General features: G+C 49.8%; 1 protein-coding gene across 6 annotated transcripts in view; it reads right to left on the bottom strand.

Annotated features, from left to right (window-relative positions):
• Positions 1-14,734, bottom strand: part of Rapgef1 (Rap guanine nucleotide exchange factor 1) — a 113,117-nt gene extending 98,383 nt beyond the window's left edge. For 4 of the 6 annotated variants that reach the window (XM_060389798.1, XM_021643199.2, XM_021643432.2 and 1 more), the window contains exon 1: positions 14,386-14,734. In XM_060389798.1, coding sequence (XP_060245781.1) covers positions 14,386-14,446 — 61 coding nt within the window. In that variant the 5' untranslated portion in view covers positions 14,447-14,734. Of the gene's footprint in view, positions 1-5,148; positions 5,168-14,385 lie in introns of those variants that run through there. The other 2 variants (XM_060389790.1, XM_060389793.1) reach the window with 2 other exon arrangements.
• Between the last annotated feature and the right edge of the window lie 3,193 nt (positions 14,735-17,927).

The raw sequence follows: 17,927 nt of genomic DNA, 5'->3' as shown, positions 1-17,927 counted from the left end.
AACTGAAGCTCTGATGATTTGGCCAAACTGATTTTAACCTCCAGGACCCACATGATGGAAGGAGAGACCTGACTCCTTCATGTTGTCCTCTCACATCCATATGCACAGGTGTATATACACACACACACACACACACGCACACGCACGCAACACGTGTGCACACACACAACACACAATACTATATACTATTAAAACATTACAAAATTTAAAAAAATTTAAAGAGACTTATCTCTCAAAGCAACCTGGACCCTTTGCAACACAAGCTGTATGGACATGTTAGTGACAGTATTCCCCCAGCAGGCTGCGAGGGGAGGGGTTTGGAGCAGTCACCCTAGGACAATCAGCAGCAGGCCAAGAGGAATAGTCAACACTTCATTTGTCAAGACCCACATGAGCAGGGGCCCTCAGTGGTTTTCTTCACTGTGAAGCCATAACAAGGGGACATTTATAAGCAAAGATTAGAACCCAACTCTTGAGCCAGTACTGTGTGTGTCTCAGTAAGGCATGGTTGCACCAGCTTGTGATCCCACTATCAAGAAGTTGAGGCAAGAAGACTGTGAGCTCCAAGGCCAACCTGGGCTCCAGCAGCAGGGAGCCCATATCTGAGCAGGTATCCAAGCTGCTCCTGTCATGGTGCCTACAGAACAGGCACTGTGAGAATCAGCGGAAGGTGTTATCATGTCCCTGGACACATACTTTCTTGAAGCTTAACTTTGGAATCCAAGTATGCTGTTTTAAAATCTACTCTGTTAACACATTTGTTTCCTGAGAAATGTAATGAAACAATCTTACATTTGCTGCTGTGCTAATGTCCACACAGTAGGTGCTTAGCACCTGGGATCAGGTGCATGGGGACCTGTAATGACACCTGTGGGCCAGAGACTCTATTTTGGTGATCTCAGACTGGAGCTCTGCAGAGGTGCTGTCCACCTAATAGGCCCTGGAGGGCTGGAATTTCTGAGGAAACCTTGGCCTTGCTTCTGTCTAGATTCCCTTCCTGCTGCCCCTCCCATGAGCCAATCATATTTTCTTAGGAATGCGGCCAACAGCTTGGAACCCTGCCAGAGGTTCACAATGCTGGCTGCCTGCACCATCAACCCAGAGCAACTGCCCAGTATGCAGCCCCTGAGCTTCAGTAGCTGCTGGCAGTGCCCAGCACCACGTGCCAGACTACGGCAAGCCCAGGGTGAAGTCCAGTTGCATGTTCAGACCCTGAGACTTCCGTCGGTCATTCTTGGCTCTGATGGCCTGAGAGTATACAGTTTGACCCAGAGCCTGACCCTGAAAAGCGGGCTGAGATGGGGCCTCCCAGAGCTGAAAAGCCCAGATACAGGGGAGCAAGATCCTACCCAGTGGTCTACTATCTGCTCTGGCTTAAAGGCTTCCTGACCACACAGCTTCTTCAAGGGGCAGACCTAGTCAGTACAGGAGCCCCTGTACCCAGAGTGTCTTTCCCAGTGCCCCTCCTAACCCAGATACAGCCCATCAAGCCACTAATACAACCACCACGTGCTGCTGTTTTAAACTGCATCTATTTTATTATATAAGGATACCGTCTAAGATGAAATAATGTTTAGGTAAATAAATACTAACACAATTTTGTATCCACAGCATGTTTTGAAACTGATGAGTCTGGGGGGTAGAGCTCTGTGGTAGCATGTCATTAAAACAAGTGCGGTGAAATATAAAGTGACAACCTGAGCCATGCTGTATGTAGACGGGCCACAAGCCCCATGTGTACAGCCCCTGTACCATTCTGCTTCATCAATATTTTTACCAAGTTAAGATCCCATGAAATTTTATCAAGGTAAGATCACATGGTGCTTGCTTCTCTGTCTTCTTAATCCACTTGGCACAATGCCCTCAGGTTGTTCATAGTGTAGCACATCAGCTACCCTTCCTTTTTTAAGGCTAAATAATACTCCACCATGTGGGGAAACTGCTTATTTATCTATTCACCTTTGAATGGTCTGGTGAGGTGCCTCTCCCTTTAGGGGATAATGAGTAATGCTGCTGTAAAGGGGTGGGGGTGGAGAGAACGCCAAAAGAATTGCTCTTCAAGACCCTGCTTTCAGCATTCTTCTGTGAGGTGAGCTTGCTGTACTGTGTGGTAATTCTACTTCTGAGGTACTGCTGTTTGGCCTTAGACTTCTTGTCCCTCGCTTTCTCCAAGATGTTGTTGTTCCCACGGTTTTTGAAAGGAGCTATCCTCGTGTGGGGTGTGTTCTCACTGTGGTTTTGAGTTAGGTTTCCCTGGTGATTAATAGTTCTATACATATTCATGAGCTCATTGGCTATTCTCATAGTTTCTTTGAGAAACTGTCTATTTGAGTCTTTTGTCCATTTTTAAAAATTAAGTTGTTTCCGTTGGCTCCACGCTGTCTTTTATCTGCTCCTTTGATAACACCTAGATGGCTAACCAAGGTCAAATTCTCAAGCAGATAAACAAGCCAATACAATGGAATACAACACAGCAATAAAAAAGAATGAGCTGGAGATAAACATAAAAACCTAATGTTGCAGAGTAAAGAAACCAATGTCCACAAACCAGGAGCATTTCCACAGAGACAGACGCAGAGAGTTCAGTGGTCACTGAGGTTGAAAGAGTTTGACTCAGAAACTCTGCAGGGAGTCTCTCCTAGGGGAATGGCCTGGCTAAGCACCCTGAATGCGGCAGGGTTAAGATCTGCCCATGTTAAACACAGGCTCACAGTTTGCATTTTAAAGCACTCTCACGTACAGACCTGGTGACATTAAAGCGCCATTCCTGGTACGATAACAACCCCTAGGGGTTCATGAAGACTGCCACTTGAACCCAGTCTGGCTGAACTAGGGGACATAAAGTCCTAAAGAGTCAAACTGTTCACAAACGCTTCATCACACAGGAGGAGGGATTCACGACAGGAGAGAGCATGTATCAGACCCTAAGCTGACCCGCAGCCCCAGCAGAGGGGGAACACAGAGGATGCAGTGACTCTCAGCTCAGGCCTGCTGTCTTTGCACGGCCTGAAAACTCTGCTCTGACTAGTGGTGATGGTGACCCTCACACTCTGTGACGACCTCAGCCCATGTGACTTCCTATCAAGCTGGGACCTGAGAACTTTGGCCACTGAAGCCCAGTGTGGGAGTAGAGTGCAAGTTCCTACCCCAGTTCCTATGCTTCAAACACAAAAACAGCTCCTACAAGCTTTGTGTTCAGGGTGATGAAGGGAGACAAGGCCAGACCATGCGGAAAAGCATGCTTTTGATCCAGCTTTTGGTTCTGTGATAAGCTCAGAAGAGTAGTATGTGCATGCTGCTCTGGACAAGTCCAGGCACAGATGACTGAGGTGATACTAATGAAGAGAGAAGTCCTGCAGCTCCAGGACCCAATGACTAGAGTCAAGGACTGAACAGTTTCATCTTCTGCATACGACACAGCGCTCTGTGCCATCAGCACTGGCATAGGATCTACACACCCACTTGCAAGTGGCAAGGAGGCCCAGGAAGACCCACAGTGGGAACAGGATTGCTGAGTCTGCGTAGCTGTGAAAGGTAACCATGGGAAGAAAATACAAGCAGAGATACCCTGACAGGGCACTCTATGTTATCTGTAAATTAACTATTACAAATACCTGAATGACCAATAGTATTTTAATAATCACAAAACAAAAGCAACACATTGTGATGGTTTCACTAACCCTGAGGGTCAGCACTGGATGGGGAAACCAAAGTAAAGTGATGGGAGTCAAAACACACCTGCTAGGGTTTGAGCCTTGCCACACAACCTTCAAGCTCATTCCTTCTAGACTAGAATAGCACAATCAGGACTGCCCTTACCCAGCCTGCAACATGGCCAGCATGCGTGACCAGAGTGAGACCCAGATCCTCCGAGCATGGGTATATATTCACAAGCCTGCTGCCTAACTAGAACCACCCCTAACCAACCTTAACCTTGAGAGTTAACCTTCTCAAGAGAAGCAGGAGCTGGTGTGGCTCAGTGATAGAGTGCTCAGCTTACGTGAAGTCCAGGGTGCTAACCCCAGCACACACACTCCAAAGCACCTCAAAAGCCAGACCTCCCTGTGTGTGAAATTTTACTTATTCTATCTATATTTTTGGTTTTTTGAGACATGGTTTCTCTGTATGGCCTTGGCTGTCCTGGAACTCACTATGTAGGCCAGTCTGGCCTGGAACTCAAGAGATCCACTTACCTCTGCCTCCCTGAGTGCTGGGATTACAGGCAAGTGTCACTGTGCCCAGCTCTCCACCAATATTTTTAAAGAAATGTTGTTTTAGGGCAGAAGGGTCCTTAATTAAGAAGAAGGCTAGTGTCTACTCAGCTTCTCAAGTGTTAAGGCTCAGCTAGAACTCTGAGGTGTCAATAACCTCACTGAGTATTCTCTTCACACCATGAGGCAGACACACTGAAATGAAGAAGATCCCACAGCTACCTCTTTGATGAGCTGGGAAAGAAAACCTGGCTCTGGGCCTCCAGGCCCACACTCAGGCACTCCTTTGTACCTGCTTGGCCTGGCATTGTGCAGGTAAAGAGACTTAGCAGCAAACAGGGCACTGACCCAGTACACTGATGCAGTCCTGGGGTCACAAGGAGGATCCATCTTTTTGTAGTCTTTCCTCAGGCTCACCCTGCGTCTACTAGAGAACAATGTATGTATGAAAGGCTCAGTCCTGAACACAAGCGCTGGTTAAACTTAAGACCTCTGGAAGGCAGGCTGCACTCAATGACACCCACCAGGGCAACTTCTTATCTCTCTACTGCACCACTCCACTACCAAGCTGTAGTTCTGCAGTATTTCCAGCCACTTCTGAACTGAGGGCCCAGAGGCTGCTTTGCAAGTCTGTAGGCAGATGTGCAGTCAGTGTGTTAGTCCTGCAGAGATGCAGGAAAGCCCCAGGGGAGTCCCAAGCTCAGCTGGTTCCAAGCAATGGTCACAGCGGGCCTCTGAGCCACCCGTGTGACTCAGCAGACCAGTCCTGAACCCAAGGTCCAGACACAAGGGGAGAGGGAAGGGAAAACCAGGTTCCTTGCAGTGTGTGCCTAGGGCAGGCCAGTCACCTCCCCTAACACTGCCTCCCTTTCCTCAGCAGTCACATGGTCCCAACACCTGCATATTCTCCCAGTAAGAAGAGGAATCAATCACGTACCCATCTGAAGGTCCAGCTCCTATCACAGTAGCTGGCACAGCAGAGAAAGTGAGCCCTCGTCACCACCTCCCTCACTTAGAACAATGCCCCAAGACCTTAGATAAGAGGCTTGCATCTGCGAAAGACCTGGGAAGAAAAGGGGCTGCATTTAGTTACTCTGGCGATGGACATCCACAGGGCTGAGGAGTGGCTCACTGGGTAAGAGCATCTGATGATCCATGAGCATCTGAGCTTGGATCTCGAGCACCCAGTAAAAGGCTACGTGTGTCTACAGGCACAATCCTATGACCCAGTGTGTGGGCTGAGGGAGTAAAGACTGAGGCTTGCTCGCTGTCACCTTGCCAATCACCATCAGCAAGCCCAATACTTGAAAGGGAAGGCAGAAGAATCAGGTGTGGAGTTTTGTTGTTGTTATGTTTTTGTTGTTGTTTTGTTTTTTATTTTCTGAGACAGGGCTTCTCTGTGTAGCCTTAGCTGTCCTGGACTCACTTGGTAGACCAGGCTGGTCTTGAACTCACAGAGCTCCACCTGCCTCTGTCTCCCAGAGTGCTGGGATTACAGGCATGTGCCTCTGAGTGTGACAGAATAGGGTGTGTTGTATGGTGAATTCGAGACAAGCCTGGGCTCCACTGTCCCATCTCACCAGGACACAGAAGTAAGCATGTGGCTCTAGCACCTCTGCCACCTCTTGGGCAGAGTACCTGGAAACATATAAAGCAGTCTTTGCCCATGTCACAGAGCTAAGAGACAGGTGTCCTCGGAGCCAGTGAGACCTGGGTTAGTAGTGTGTATGCCTGTGAGCTTTACCTCCGCCCCACACATGTATGAATGTGCGCATGCTAATTGTTTGAGATCTCCAGAACAGCCTGTAGCTTGAGTGCTCTGCAGAACAGTACAGCACCTTTCCTCCACTGTGAGGATGAAGTCACATGTGCAGAATGCTTTCGGCAGAGCCTGGTACTGGCACGTGGTCAGTGGCTAATGACTTAACTGCTGCTATTATTTTTACTTACTGAAAGGAGGGCTGAGAGACATCAATTCCAAGGCCCCCACACAATCCTATGCCTATCTGATCACAACCACCCACTTGAAGGACAGGCACATGGGACTATCCAGAACCAGCAAATCAATACTACCATTGTTTCCAACCAGGAATGGCCTTTGTTCGCGTCAGGTCAGTGAAGGGGTGGTCTGGAGCCAGCAGTCCTCGGGGCTTCAGCTGTCCTGCCTTCTCACTCCACACCCACCTCCCAGAACACTGCAACATCACCCTCCTGCTCTGCTTTATTTTTAACCCTTACTACATGTATTTATGTTTTAGAGTTTCAAGGCTCACATGAGGAGATCAGAGGACAGTTTGTGGGAGTGGGTCTCTCCTTCCACCATGTGGGGCCAGGGATTGAACTCATGACGAAGACAAGGGCCTTTTTACCTGTATCGCCATCTTGCTGTGTGCCTGGGAGCCACAGCTGGTGGGCCACAATAATGAAGATCATTTATAAAAGTTGTGAGGCGGGGGGTTGGAGAGATAGTTCAGTGCTTAAGAGCCCTTACCATTCTCACAGAGAACCTGGTACCAGTTCCTAGCTCCCACAGGGCGGCTCACAACCAGTTCCAGGGGATCTGACGCCTTCTGACCTCCAAAGGTTCACACATGCCTGTGGTGCACATACATGTGTTCGGGTACACACATACACATAAAACATATTTTTGACGCGATAAAGCATTGAAACAGGCTCATGTCCTTGGCCTGCAGGCCCCATTTTCATGCTTTCAAAGCAGGGTGGAGCTCTGACACAAAACTTACTTTGTAGTGAACTGACTGTGGTTCCGGCAGGCAGGGGAAGCAAAGGGAGCCGCTCAGGGCCAATGGGTGCAGCAGGCTAGCTACACTGCAGGACTCTGTTCAGTAGGGGAGCTTGAAGGACTCTGGATCATGTATCAGGCAAGAAGGAAAGACGTAGAAAGAGGAATTCCCCCATTGACCCAGGATTTCTAGGACACCCAGGCCAGCCTCTTAACTCACACAAGATGCCCAGGCCCCATGACAGAACAAAAGGGGAGGCAGTGCTCACCTTCCCCAGCCCCCTCAGGTCGGCAGGTACAGCAGGTCTAGCCACCCACGAGTAGAGCTGAGAAATAATCCTAAAGAACATTCTAAGGACACCCAAAAAGTGTGACAAGCAGCCAACAGGACACCGACTAGGGGCTCGTATGACACCAGCCTGCTCAGGGTTGGCAGCCCACTGCCCTGTGAATGCCAGCGATGACTGCTCCAAGAAGGATGAGTACCACCCAAGAGTTCTTTGCTCCTGTACAAAGCAAACAGTGACTAAAATGGGAACTTGGGGTACATGCTGCCAAGTAGCATTCTGTCAGAGCTAAGTGGGACTCTGCCTCACCCTGGCCTAGGACTCTGACAATCTGCTCTTCCTTTTGCAATGTGGGGCTTGAACTCAGGGTCTTAACTCCTTTGAAGACTTATTCATTGTTGCCTATATACATGGGTGTTTTGTCTGAAGCATGGGTACACAGTGCCCAAGAAGACCAGAAGGTGTCAGCCTACAGAACTGCAGCTCTAGATGTGGGACATCATGTATGCTAAGAGCTGAACCTGGGACCTCTGCAAAAGCAACCGGAGCTCCTAACTACCGAGCCACCTTTCCAGCCCCAAGCCTAGACTCCTGTGTATGGCAAGCTGCTCTTTTCCCTTCTTTCTCAAAATGAAGTATCACTATACTGCCCAGACCAGCCTCAAACTCCTAAGCTCCACAGATCCTCTTACTTCAGCCTCCCAAAAACCAGGGATACAGGCATGCCAGCAATGAGGCTTGGGAAGGCTCTCTGAAGCGGGATGTCCCTCTGTAGTTTAGGCTGGCCTTGGAACTCGCCATCCTCTGGCCTCTGCTCCCCCCAGTCCCTAGCATCTTGGGACTCTGACTGCAAAGCTATCAACAACTTTTAGATGCAAAAATGATGACCAATGTACATAGTTAACGAAGAGCCCTGTCCACTGGACACCCCTCATCAGAGAAGTCCTACCGACTCACCAAGAAGCAACCTCGGCAGCAATCTAAACCCAGGGGAAGCTGTATCCAAGTTAGGCAGGGCTGGGGTGTGGCTGAGTGGTACAGCATTGGCTTAGCATGTGCACCACTCTGGTTTGATTCCTGGCAACGATTAAAGACAATCAATGCTTTGAAAGCAGAAACGTAAATTCATTCTGTGACGATACTAACTTTACATGGTTTTTTGTTTTTGTTTTTATCTTTTGCTTGAATTAGCAGTGAGGATGAACTCATGGCCTTATGCACCTAGCCACAACCCAGCCATCACTCATTTTTGAATAAGTATGGAATAGGTACCTACTGTGTGCTGAGCCAGCTAGCAGACAGCCAGTGGTGGACAGGCACACCCCTCTCAGGAACTAAATATCTATTTAAGACTTTGTTTACTTACTGTTAATTTGCAGACAGGAAACTGGGCTCTGGATTCTGAATGAGTTAAATAGTACCATTTCTACACTCAAGTATTTGTGTGATGCTTTTCCTCAGAATTTACTATCTGCTAGGGAAGAGAAAGCACTAGGTACAGTTAGGAGGTCAGCTTTGGTTGAGGAAGCCTCGAGGCCATCCGGGAAGTGGCTTTTCACATTGTTGGTGGAGGGAACTCAGAGGAGCCTGGAAGGCCACAGCAGGGCGAGAGGAACTGAACTCAAGCAGCTTCCCCACTGTTTGCTATTTAAGGCTTTGTTTCATTTTCCAGTGCTGGGATCAAACCCAAAAGCTGGTGCAGAGCAGATAGACTTTACAGGCTAGACAGACATTCTGCCATGAGCTACATCCCCAGCCTCCTGCAACTGTTCTCTCAGAGAAAAGAGGACTTGCTGTCTTAGACAGCAACCAGGGAAACACTAATTTCAGAGGCCCAATCCTTCCAGGGCCTGATGGAGAAAGTGAGAGGCCCGAGACAGGAAAGAGTCACCTGGGGACGCATAAGGCTTCAGACCATCTCAAACAAACAAGCAAATGACAGGCCCGGCAGATGACACAGCTCTTCTCATTCACAGGCCGTGGCTGTGTTTATTTACTCATAATACAGCCTTTGGGGTATGGTGGATGACTGTCAGTGGAACACCTGTCCCAGCAGCAAGGCAGGGGGTGGAGGTCACATGGGTGTGGCAGGCACTGTGGCCAGGCCTCTCTTCTTTCCACTGTGTCATCTTACTATGGCAACAGGCAACACACTGGCTGGACTGAAGTAAGACCCAGCCTGCACTAAGAACAAGCTGCAATCTGGGCTAATTTGGGAAATGGTTTTTCTGCAAGCTCATATGTGAGTCATCTTTCCAAGCCTATCGCCTCCTGGCTACACGGAATCCCATTCAAACCGCCTCTGCCAACAGCTGCACAGGAGATCAGGAAACATTGGGGTTTGTTGTGGCTGACTTAAAAACACATGATCTCTTTTCTCCCTATAGTGCTTCAAATGTTGTTAGTATTACAAAAATCACAAGCAGCCCCAAGGCCAAGCTGGGTCTACATTAAACTAACTTGGTAATTTGGGGCCATTTCTTCTCCCTAAGATCAGAAAAGAAATGTAGAAACATAAACTAAAATCGGGGCAGTGTCCTTCACAACACTGGGATTCTACAGTGTCTCTATTCAGACAGAAAGGGGGTCAGTTCCCCATTTCACTTCCCTAAGACTGTGATCTTGACAGTAACCAAAACTCTCCCTGTCTGTGCTGTCTACAGGTGCACCGTGGGGATGGTCTATTCCAGCCGTGACAAAGCTGAAGCGAAAGGGAGGGCCGACACAGTCTTGTTTTGCTACTACTACCAGCCTACCCCTTGGGAAGACCACGCTCCGGAGGGCTCCCAGATACCATCCCTCATCCTAGAGTGTGCACCCGTGAGGCACACAGAAAATGCTCAAGAGGCAGGTCAATGAAGGAGCACAGAGCTTCAAATGTTGTGTCATTCACTAAAAGCACTGTGAGCACAGAGCTTCCTACCTTGGGGTAAGGGAAGCACAAGCTGAGGAGTTAGGAAGGGTCAGCACCCAGTGACTGCCCATTTACCACAGAGAGGGCACAGGCCCAACTTTCAGTATCTGTTCTGAGAAGATACACAGTAACAAGCGCCACTGTAAATCTCCTTTCCGTTTGTAACAAAAGTACCTGTAAACATATGAAAAGCACATGAACCTGGAGACCATGTTTATTCTGTCAGTAGTGTGTTGGCGGAGCTTGTGGCCATCCCACCAGTCCCAACAAACTTCACTGCAGTGCCCAGGAGCAAGCATTGGCCAGAGAGTTTGGTAAATGATGAAGTTTATGAGCAGACTGTGGTTTAGCTGGGTCTGAGAAGGAGGAAAAGCATTAGAACACCAGAGAACCATTCCCCAGGACCCAGGTGGTCAGTAACTGAAGGATGGATCAGAGTGAGTGGGGCAGATTCACCTCATCTAGCACAGAGGCCTTGCTGGTCATTCTCCCTGCCCCTTAGCTTCACTACCCACTTGAAACCAGTAAGGTCCTTGAAATCTCCAACTGATGCAGTAGGAGTTTACAGTCACCACTAACACCCCAACTCCAATCCTATAGATTCCCCAGTCTGACCCAGAGCAGCCCTCATGGCAGGTCCCAATCCCCAGAGCCACACACCACATGGCAGAGCAGGTGCTCCATCACTGCTGGATGAAGGAATGGAAGAGCCAATCAATGAAGGAATGGGGCAAGAGTCAAAGTCCAGATCACAAGCAAACAGACATGAATCATCTTTGAGAGTCAGAGACGAAAATGTCAACAGTCCAAGTGGGCAAGGGGACTCAGTGATGTGGCTAGCAGGGAAAAGGACAAACAGCTCCCACCCAGCTCCCCACATATGGGTACAAATATGAGAAAGGGCTTGGAGTTACCAGAGATTCTCATCCTTTGGAAGAATGGGGAACCTAAGATTTTTGAGCAATTTCCTGGTTTTTAAGCTCTTCTTCCTTGGGAATACACATGGCCCAGTGGGCTAAAGCCAGCTATTAGTGCCAGTCTGGTGTTAAGCTCCAGAAATTTGGGGGCATCAACTAGCCTCACAGTTCCCCATTTCACTTCCCTAAGACTGTGATCTTGGCAGTAACCAAAACTCTCCCTGTCTGTGCTGTCTACAGGTGCACCGTGGGGATGGTCTACTCCAGCCGTGACAAAGCTGAAGCGAAAGGGAGGGCCGACACACAGTCCTGTTTTGCTGCTACTACCAGCCTACCCCTTGGGAAGACCACGCTCCGGAGGGCTCCCAGATACCATCCCTTTGCTGGAAGAGAGGACAGGACAAGCAGAACCACCACACCTGCGTACACAACTAGAACCACATTAACATCTGCCCTCCATCCCCTACCTTCACCCTGCAACCTCAAAGCAGCAGAACGAACCTTCAGCTGTTCTCAGCTGTTTCCTAGAGAACTCCCTCAGTGCCTGACCACAGTACCCACACCCCAACCTTCTTCTCCACTCTCCTGACAACCCAGAAAGATACCCCTCAGACTGCCCTGATCCCCCCCCCCCGGCACTTGGAGCAGAACATTAAGGCTGTCTTCCTATGTCCCCATGAAGTGGTGTGACCTCTGATGACGCCACAGGCAGGGGCGCTGGATGACTGAGTGACAGATGCAGAAACTCTGCCCCAGAGGTCAGTGAAAGCCTGCTAGCTGCAAACAGGGGAGGGAAATTGACCGGAAGGACCAGGGTAGGGCTGTAAGATTTTTGCTAACTCAAAAATCCTTGAGCCCACCCCACCCCAGATCCCGAGATAACAGCAGTCCTATTTTCAGAGGGGTGAGACCACAAGCATATTTCACAAACACTTCTGCTGCTTTAAAGCTCAGAAAACAGCAACAACTGTTTACGGGGTGGGCTCCGTAATTGCTAGAGACTTGTCACCTGACTGAATAAAGGTCTCTCTTTCCAGTCATCCCACCTCTCATGCTTAATAGCAGGCCCACTTAGCAAACAGTCCACCAGCAAGCAGAAGGAAAGCGGGTGACCTGCACATCGAGTTCACCTAAGATGACCCACAGAAGCTCCACCAGGGGAAACCCTCATTCCAAGCACACCCCAATCTTCCTAGTCAGGTATATGTGGGTCTCAGCCAAAGAGCTCTGCAAGAGGGCTCACTTCCTGTCATCCTGTCTGTGATCCCCAGCATTCAGGTGAGTGCCAGCTAAGGCCAAACGGAGAACTCTCTCACTCCCCGCTGCTTCTCCCCAGATGCACCGTCCTCCCATCCCTTCTGCAGCCCTCTTCCCACCCCCTCTCCCTCCATTAAGAGAGCCTAACCTGTTTTTCCCAGCCCAGTGAACGACCCCTTCAGAACCTCACATAACTGGGGCCTGGCAGCCTAGGTACAACCTCTAGTTCCCAGACCAGCTCCTCTAAAGTAGGTGCTGTAATGGCCCCTAGCAGAAGGCAGTGGCCAGAGAAGGCCTAGGCATGACCTATGCTGAAAGGGACTTGGGTGGAGAGTCAGCGGAAGGGTAGGTCAGTCTGAGCTGTGGAATGACAGCTCATTTCATCCTGTTTACTCTTCCATGATTACCAAGTTTTACATATTTAATACACACTATACTTATAAGGAAAACCTAGTTAATGCTGTTTAAAATATATTTTAATTTTTTTAAATTTAATCAAAAATATATTTCCTTTTATTTATTTTACATGAATGTTTTGCCTGCCTCTATGTCTGGGCACCACATGTGTATCTGGTGCCCACAGAGGTCACAAGAGGGCATCAGACCCTCTGAAACTGAGTGACAGATGGTTATGAGCTGCCACGTGGGTGCAGGAAACTGAACCTGGTACTCAAGAGCAACAAGTGCTCTTAACTGCTGAGCCATCTCTCCAGCCCATTAATGCTATTTTTAAATAAATTATCCAAGTTCTGATGAGACACTAAAGGAGTCCCTAAGCAATGCCGCACAGAGACCAAAGACACTACCAGAGCAGCACGTATGCAAGAAAGGGACTCACGGTCACTAGACAAGGCCCTGGGGCAACAGGACAAGGAGAGAAACACCCCAGAAAGAGCACCTGAAAATGGCAGTCCAGCCATGAAAATGGTATCCTGCTTCTAGTCAGTAGGCAGGTGTCAACACCCAGCCTACTGCCCCTTGCTGGGTGGGCTACAAAACGTCACTGAGCCTCTCTGAGCCTTTAAAACAGACTATGTTCTTGCAGGCAATCTTCAAGTGTTTTTAAAAAACAACACAACCAAGGGACCAAACAGAGTGAAGACACACAGCAGATGCTCAATAGAAGAGTATCAAAACGTTCTTCCTGGAAGTAAGCCAGAGCTGCAAAAGTTACAGTCATTGCTTGCTGGTCCACTGCTAATACATCCCCACCAAGTATCCCCAAGTCCACCTGTGAAATCGCAGCTTCCAAAAACTCTTGCTGCCGGACACCTTTTCAGCTTCTTACAAGTCTGCCTTAATCTTTACAGAGTGTCGAGGCTAACTGAGTCTCCCCACTGTGACAATCCCCAGCACAGGCCCTGAACCACTTGCCTACCTCACCTAGCAGCCAAGAATCCGCCCTCCCCTACAGAGTCCCTGCTTGCCGGCTAATTAAGCTCTGCGCCCCATATGCACAACAGTAATTGACTCTCGGGAGTGTCTAACTCCTAGAATATGCAAGCCGGGAGGGGACTTGGGAGGCGAATCCCCAAGATCTCCAGAACACACAAAGAGATGAGATTTGCATCAAGATCGCACCCACCTTCTCCCCCAACCCCAGCGAATCCCACACTTGCCCTGCCTGCAGAGCAAGGCAGGGCACCGGAAGACAACTTGGCTGCGCCCTGAAACATCGCTCCAGCACACCCCAGCCTGCTTTCCTTTGAAGCCACCGAAATGGACACTTGTGCTTAAACTCGAGGCTCATTAGGAGTGACACATTTTATAACTGGACTGCCGATTATCTACGGAACGCGCCTGCCCTACTGCATGCGGTCGGCCTCCTCCCGGTCCCGGGCTCCAGCCTTTGTGGGAGGTTCTAGGGAACAAGGCTAAGGGACTCTCCACTCGACCCCCACCTTCAACCCCCAGGATCCCGCTAGCATCATGGGCCCCCGGCGGCGGGCAGGCCCGGTTCAAAGATGGCCCTCGCGGCGTCACTGCCAGCTTGGGGCCCGGACCGGGGGTCGAGCGCACGAGGTCAGGAGGCGCGCCGCCCGCCCGCCCGCCTCACCTGCTTTCTCGATCTTGCCGGACATTTCCGGGCTGCGCTGGAGGCCGAGGCCGCTGCTCATCCGGCCCCAGCCGGGCCGCTGCGGGCTAAGAGGTCGGCGCGCCCGCCGCTCTCCTGGGCCGCGGCTCGCCGCGCCTCACACTCGCGCCGTCATGGCGGGCTCTGCGCGGTCGCGGCCCGTGCGCTCGCCGACCGCGCTCCAGCCCGCACCGGGCCTGCCGCTCCGCCGCTCCACCTCCCGCGCAGCCGCTGCTCCGGGGCCGCGAGCCGCCGGCCGCAGCGCCGCGCCGCGCCGCCGCCCGCCCGCCGGCCTGGGCCCCGCGGCCACGGCGCCACCTGCCGTAAGCCCTCCGCGTCGTCCGCGACATGGCGCCCCCTGCCGGCCTGGAGGCGAGCTAAGCCTGGCGCGGGACGCAGCGCCCCCTGCCGGCCCGGAGTCCCCCGCGCCGCAGCCCAGTGTGGACCCCACCCCTTTTCTCAGAGAGAGAGCGATCAAGCCTATGATTGACAACGCCAACCCAGGACTCCCGCGTGCGCCCTCATCAAAGATGCAGAACCCTCTGCCAATCAGACTTCTCCATTTCAAGTTGTGTACTGACTCCCCATGCCTATCACCCAAATTCAGCATCTTCTGCAGGCCCACGGCTACACACTAGGGCCTCTAATTGGCCCTAACCTAGATTTAACAACTTCCTCACCGAAAACAAGGAGCCTGCACACAAAGGCTTGGGGCTGACACCCACCTTCACTCCCCTCCCCCCCATACACAACATGTGAAACTCAGGAGCCACTGAAAGAACTTTTGGCTAGGTGTGGACCCTGGTCCTCTAAACCAAGGCCTAGACCCAAACCTGGTGAGACACAGCGGCTACTCTGACTTGCTCTGCTCAAGCAACACTCTAGTGGAAACATACAGCTTAGAGAACAGTCTTTTCTAGTATGCTAATGAGTTCAGTTTCAGTTCTTCTTTGGGGTTCAAAGAACCTTCTGGGGCTATGCACTATGTCATATCCTATCAAGACTAACACAGTGAATTCTTCCTACCAAACAAGCTCAGGACTGGAGAACTGGGCTGGAAAGTCAAATCATATCACTAAGTATTAGTGAGTAATACAGTTTAGCAACAGGAGGTGTTCAGATACAGGGAAACTTTCTCCTTATTCATTGTTTTTAGCTAAGATGGAATTCACATTCCCATCACACACACACACACACACACACACACACACACACACACGGAGCTAGGCTATGGAGCATCCAAGATAGCTGAGCATTTAAAAGGCACCTGATGCCGAGCTTGACCGCTTTGAGTTTGGTCAGACCTACATAGTGCAAATTGTCCTCTGACTTACACACACGCGCATACACACTATGTAATTTAAAACATTTAAAGGTAATGAGACCAGTTTTACCTCTAGATATGTAAGCTAGTGGTAGGGACAGAATTTGAGGGGTGTGCAGGGAGAGGGAAAAGGTGAGTGATACCAGGAAAGATTTCTGTTTCTGTTTCCCCAAACTTTAAAGGGTCACTGGTTCTGTGACTGAGAGCTGCCCACTGCCTGCAGCCAAACTTCCAGAGCCATCAGTCCAACCCCTTTAGGGGTCAAAGGCAAAGCCAAAGATTGACAAATTCATTTCCCTTTTCCAGTTGACAAATGGCTGCTCAGGGCCAAAATGGCTCTGCTCAGTTCCGGTGGAAGCTGCATCAGCAGGCAAAATTGGCTCATGGTTCAAGACCCACCTCCCCAGGCCTCCCAAGGTGCTCAGTCTTCTAGGCTTCTGAGCTCAGGTCAATACTTCACGCCCCAAATTCTGAAGAAAAAAAAAAAAAAAACTGAATGAATATAGGTGCAGTCAAGCTTGAGATTTATAAGCACAGAATCAAATCCATGTGTTAAGTTGCTGCATATCAGATGGTGAGAAATTTTCAAAGAATAAAGTATCGATGCCAATCAGACTCACAGAACTTGCTTCCTAAGGGTTCAAGGTGTTTGTAGCCATAGCAGAACACACACAGGGCTAAAAGGCAGCTAATCAATAGTTAAAGCTCTGCCTTTCTTGCTTTGCTTGTTCTCCTGTGCTATTTGCGCTGCCTAGAATAGCCCTGCCCCTCTCTCCGCTGGCTCATCATCCTCTTTTGAGTCTCGGTTTCATTAATTGTCCTCAGAACCCTTCCTCCAGGCCCCACAGCACCAGCTTTCTCCTGGCTTTCACTGTCAGAGAGTCAGGGCATTATCTGGGTGTGGTGGTGCATGCCTTTGATCCCAAGCACTCACTGGGCAGAGGCAAGCTGCTCTCTATGAATCCAAGGCTAGTCTGGCCTACATGGTAAGTTTCAAGACAGCCAGGGCTGCACAGTAAGAGCCTGTCTTTAGAAAGAAAGAAGGAAGGAAGAAAAGAAAGAAAGAAAGAAAGAAGGAAGGAAAGAAAGGAAGGAAGGAAGGAAGGAAGGAAGGAAGGAAGGAAGATCAAGGGAAAAGAAAGAAGGAAGCTCAGGACACAGCCATCTCCAAATGCAGGTGACTCAGATATGAGCAATGGCTAACGTTCTGGGCTCAGGCTACCACTCTACACACTGCCAAAGGCAGGTTGGACTCTCACTGTCCCAGACCTGTTGCTTGTCCTCTTGACAATCCCTTATTCCAAAATCAGCCCTGTGCTCTCACTTTCCAGTACCCATGTCTGGGGCTCACAACTGTCTATAACACCAGCTCCAGAGGAACCAACACCCTCTAATGCACACACGCGCACACACACACACGTATACATGTATACATTCAATGAGCAAATATTTTTAAAGCTACTGTTCTAAATTTTTTTACCAATCAGGTATAAGGGGCTGAGGAAGATGGCTCAGCGGGTAAAGTGCTTGCCAGGCGAGCATGAGAACTTGAGTTCAGATCCCTGGCACCCACACAAAAGGCAGGCACAGTGGTATACAGCTGTAATCCTAGTCCTGGGGAGGTAGAGAAGAGGAACCTGGAGGCTCACTGGCCAACCAGTCTGGCCAGTAAATGAGATCTAATCTCAGTGAGAGACTGTGTCTCAGATGAAGAAGAGTCATAGAGAACGACAGAACATAGACCTCCCATCTCCACACATGCACAAGACACACAAGACACGCAAGACACATGAACCTGTACCCAAATGGGCACGTGCATGTACACAATTCATAATGGACACTCAGTGAGATGTGTTGAGGTGTGCCTGCAATCCTCGGTGAGGCTGAGGCAAGCAGATCTTAGCAAGATTACACCTCAAAATACATACATACACACATACACACATACATACATACGTACTCACTTGGGCATTAAATTAGCCAAGAGGCAAAAGACTTGCCCACTGAAAACCACAAGAAGTTAGCCAGGTATGTTGGAGCTCATCAATGATCTCTGTACTTGGGAATAGGAGTTAGAAAGGTCAGGAGTTTGAGCCCAACATCAGCCACATACTGAGTTCAAGGTCATCTCAGGCTATAGGAGATATGAGATCCTGCTCAAAATAAAATGCAAACAAAGAAATAAGAGCTATTACTATGA

Source organism: Meriones unguiculatus, chromosome 8, assembly GCF_030254825.1.
Source record: "Meriones unguiculatus strain TT.TT164.6M chromosome 8, Bangor_MerUng_6.1, whole genome shotgun sequence".
NCBI classification, from domain to species: Eukaryota; Metazoa; Chordata; class Mammalia; order Rodentia; family Muridae; genus Meriones; species Meriones unguiculatus.
Note: the sequence above shows the minus strand (reverse complement) of the source record. Positions and strands in the feature narration are given on the sequence as shown.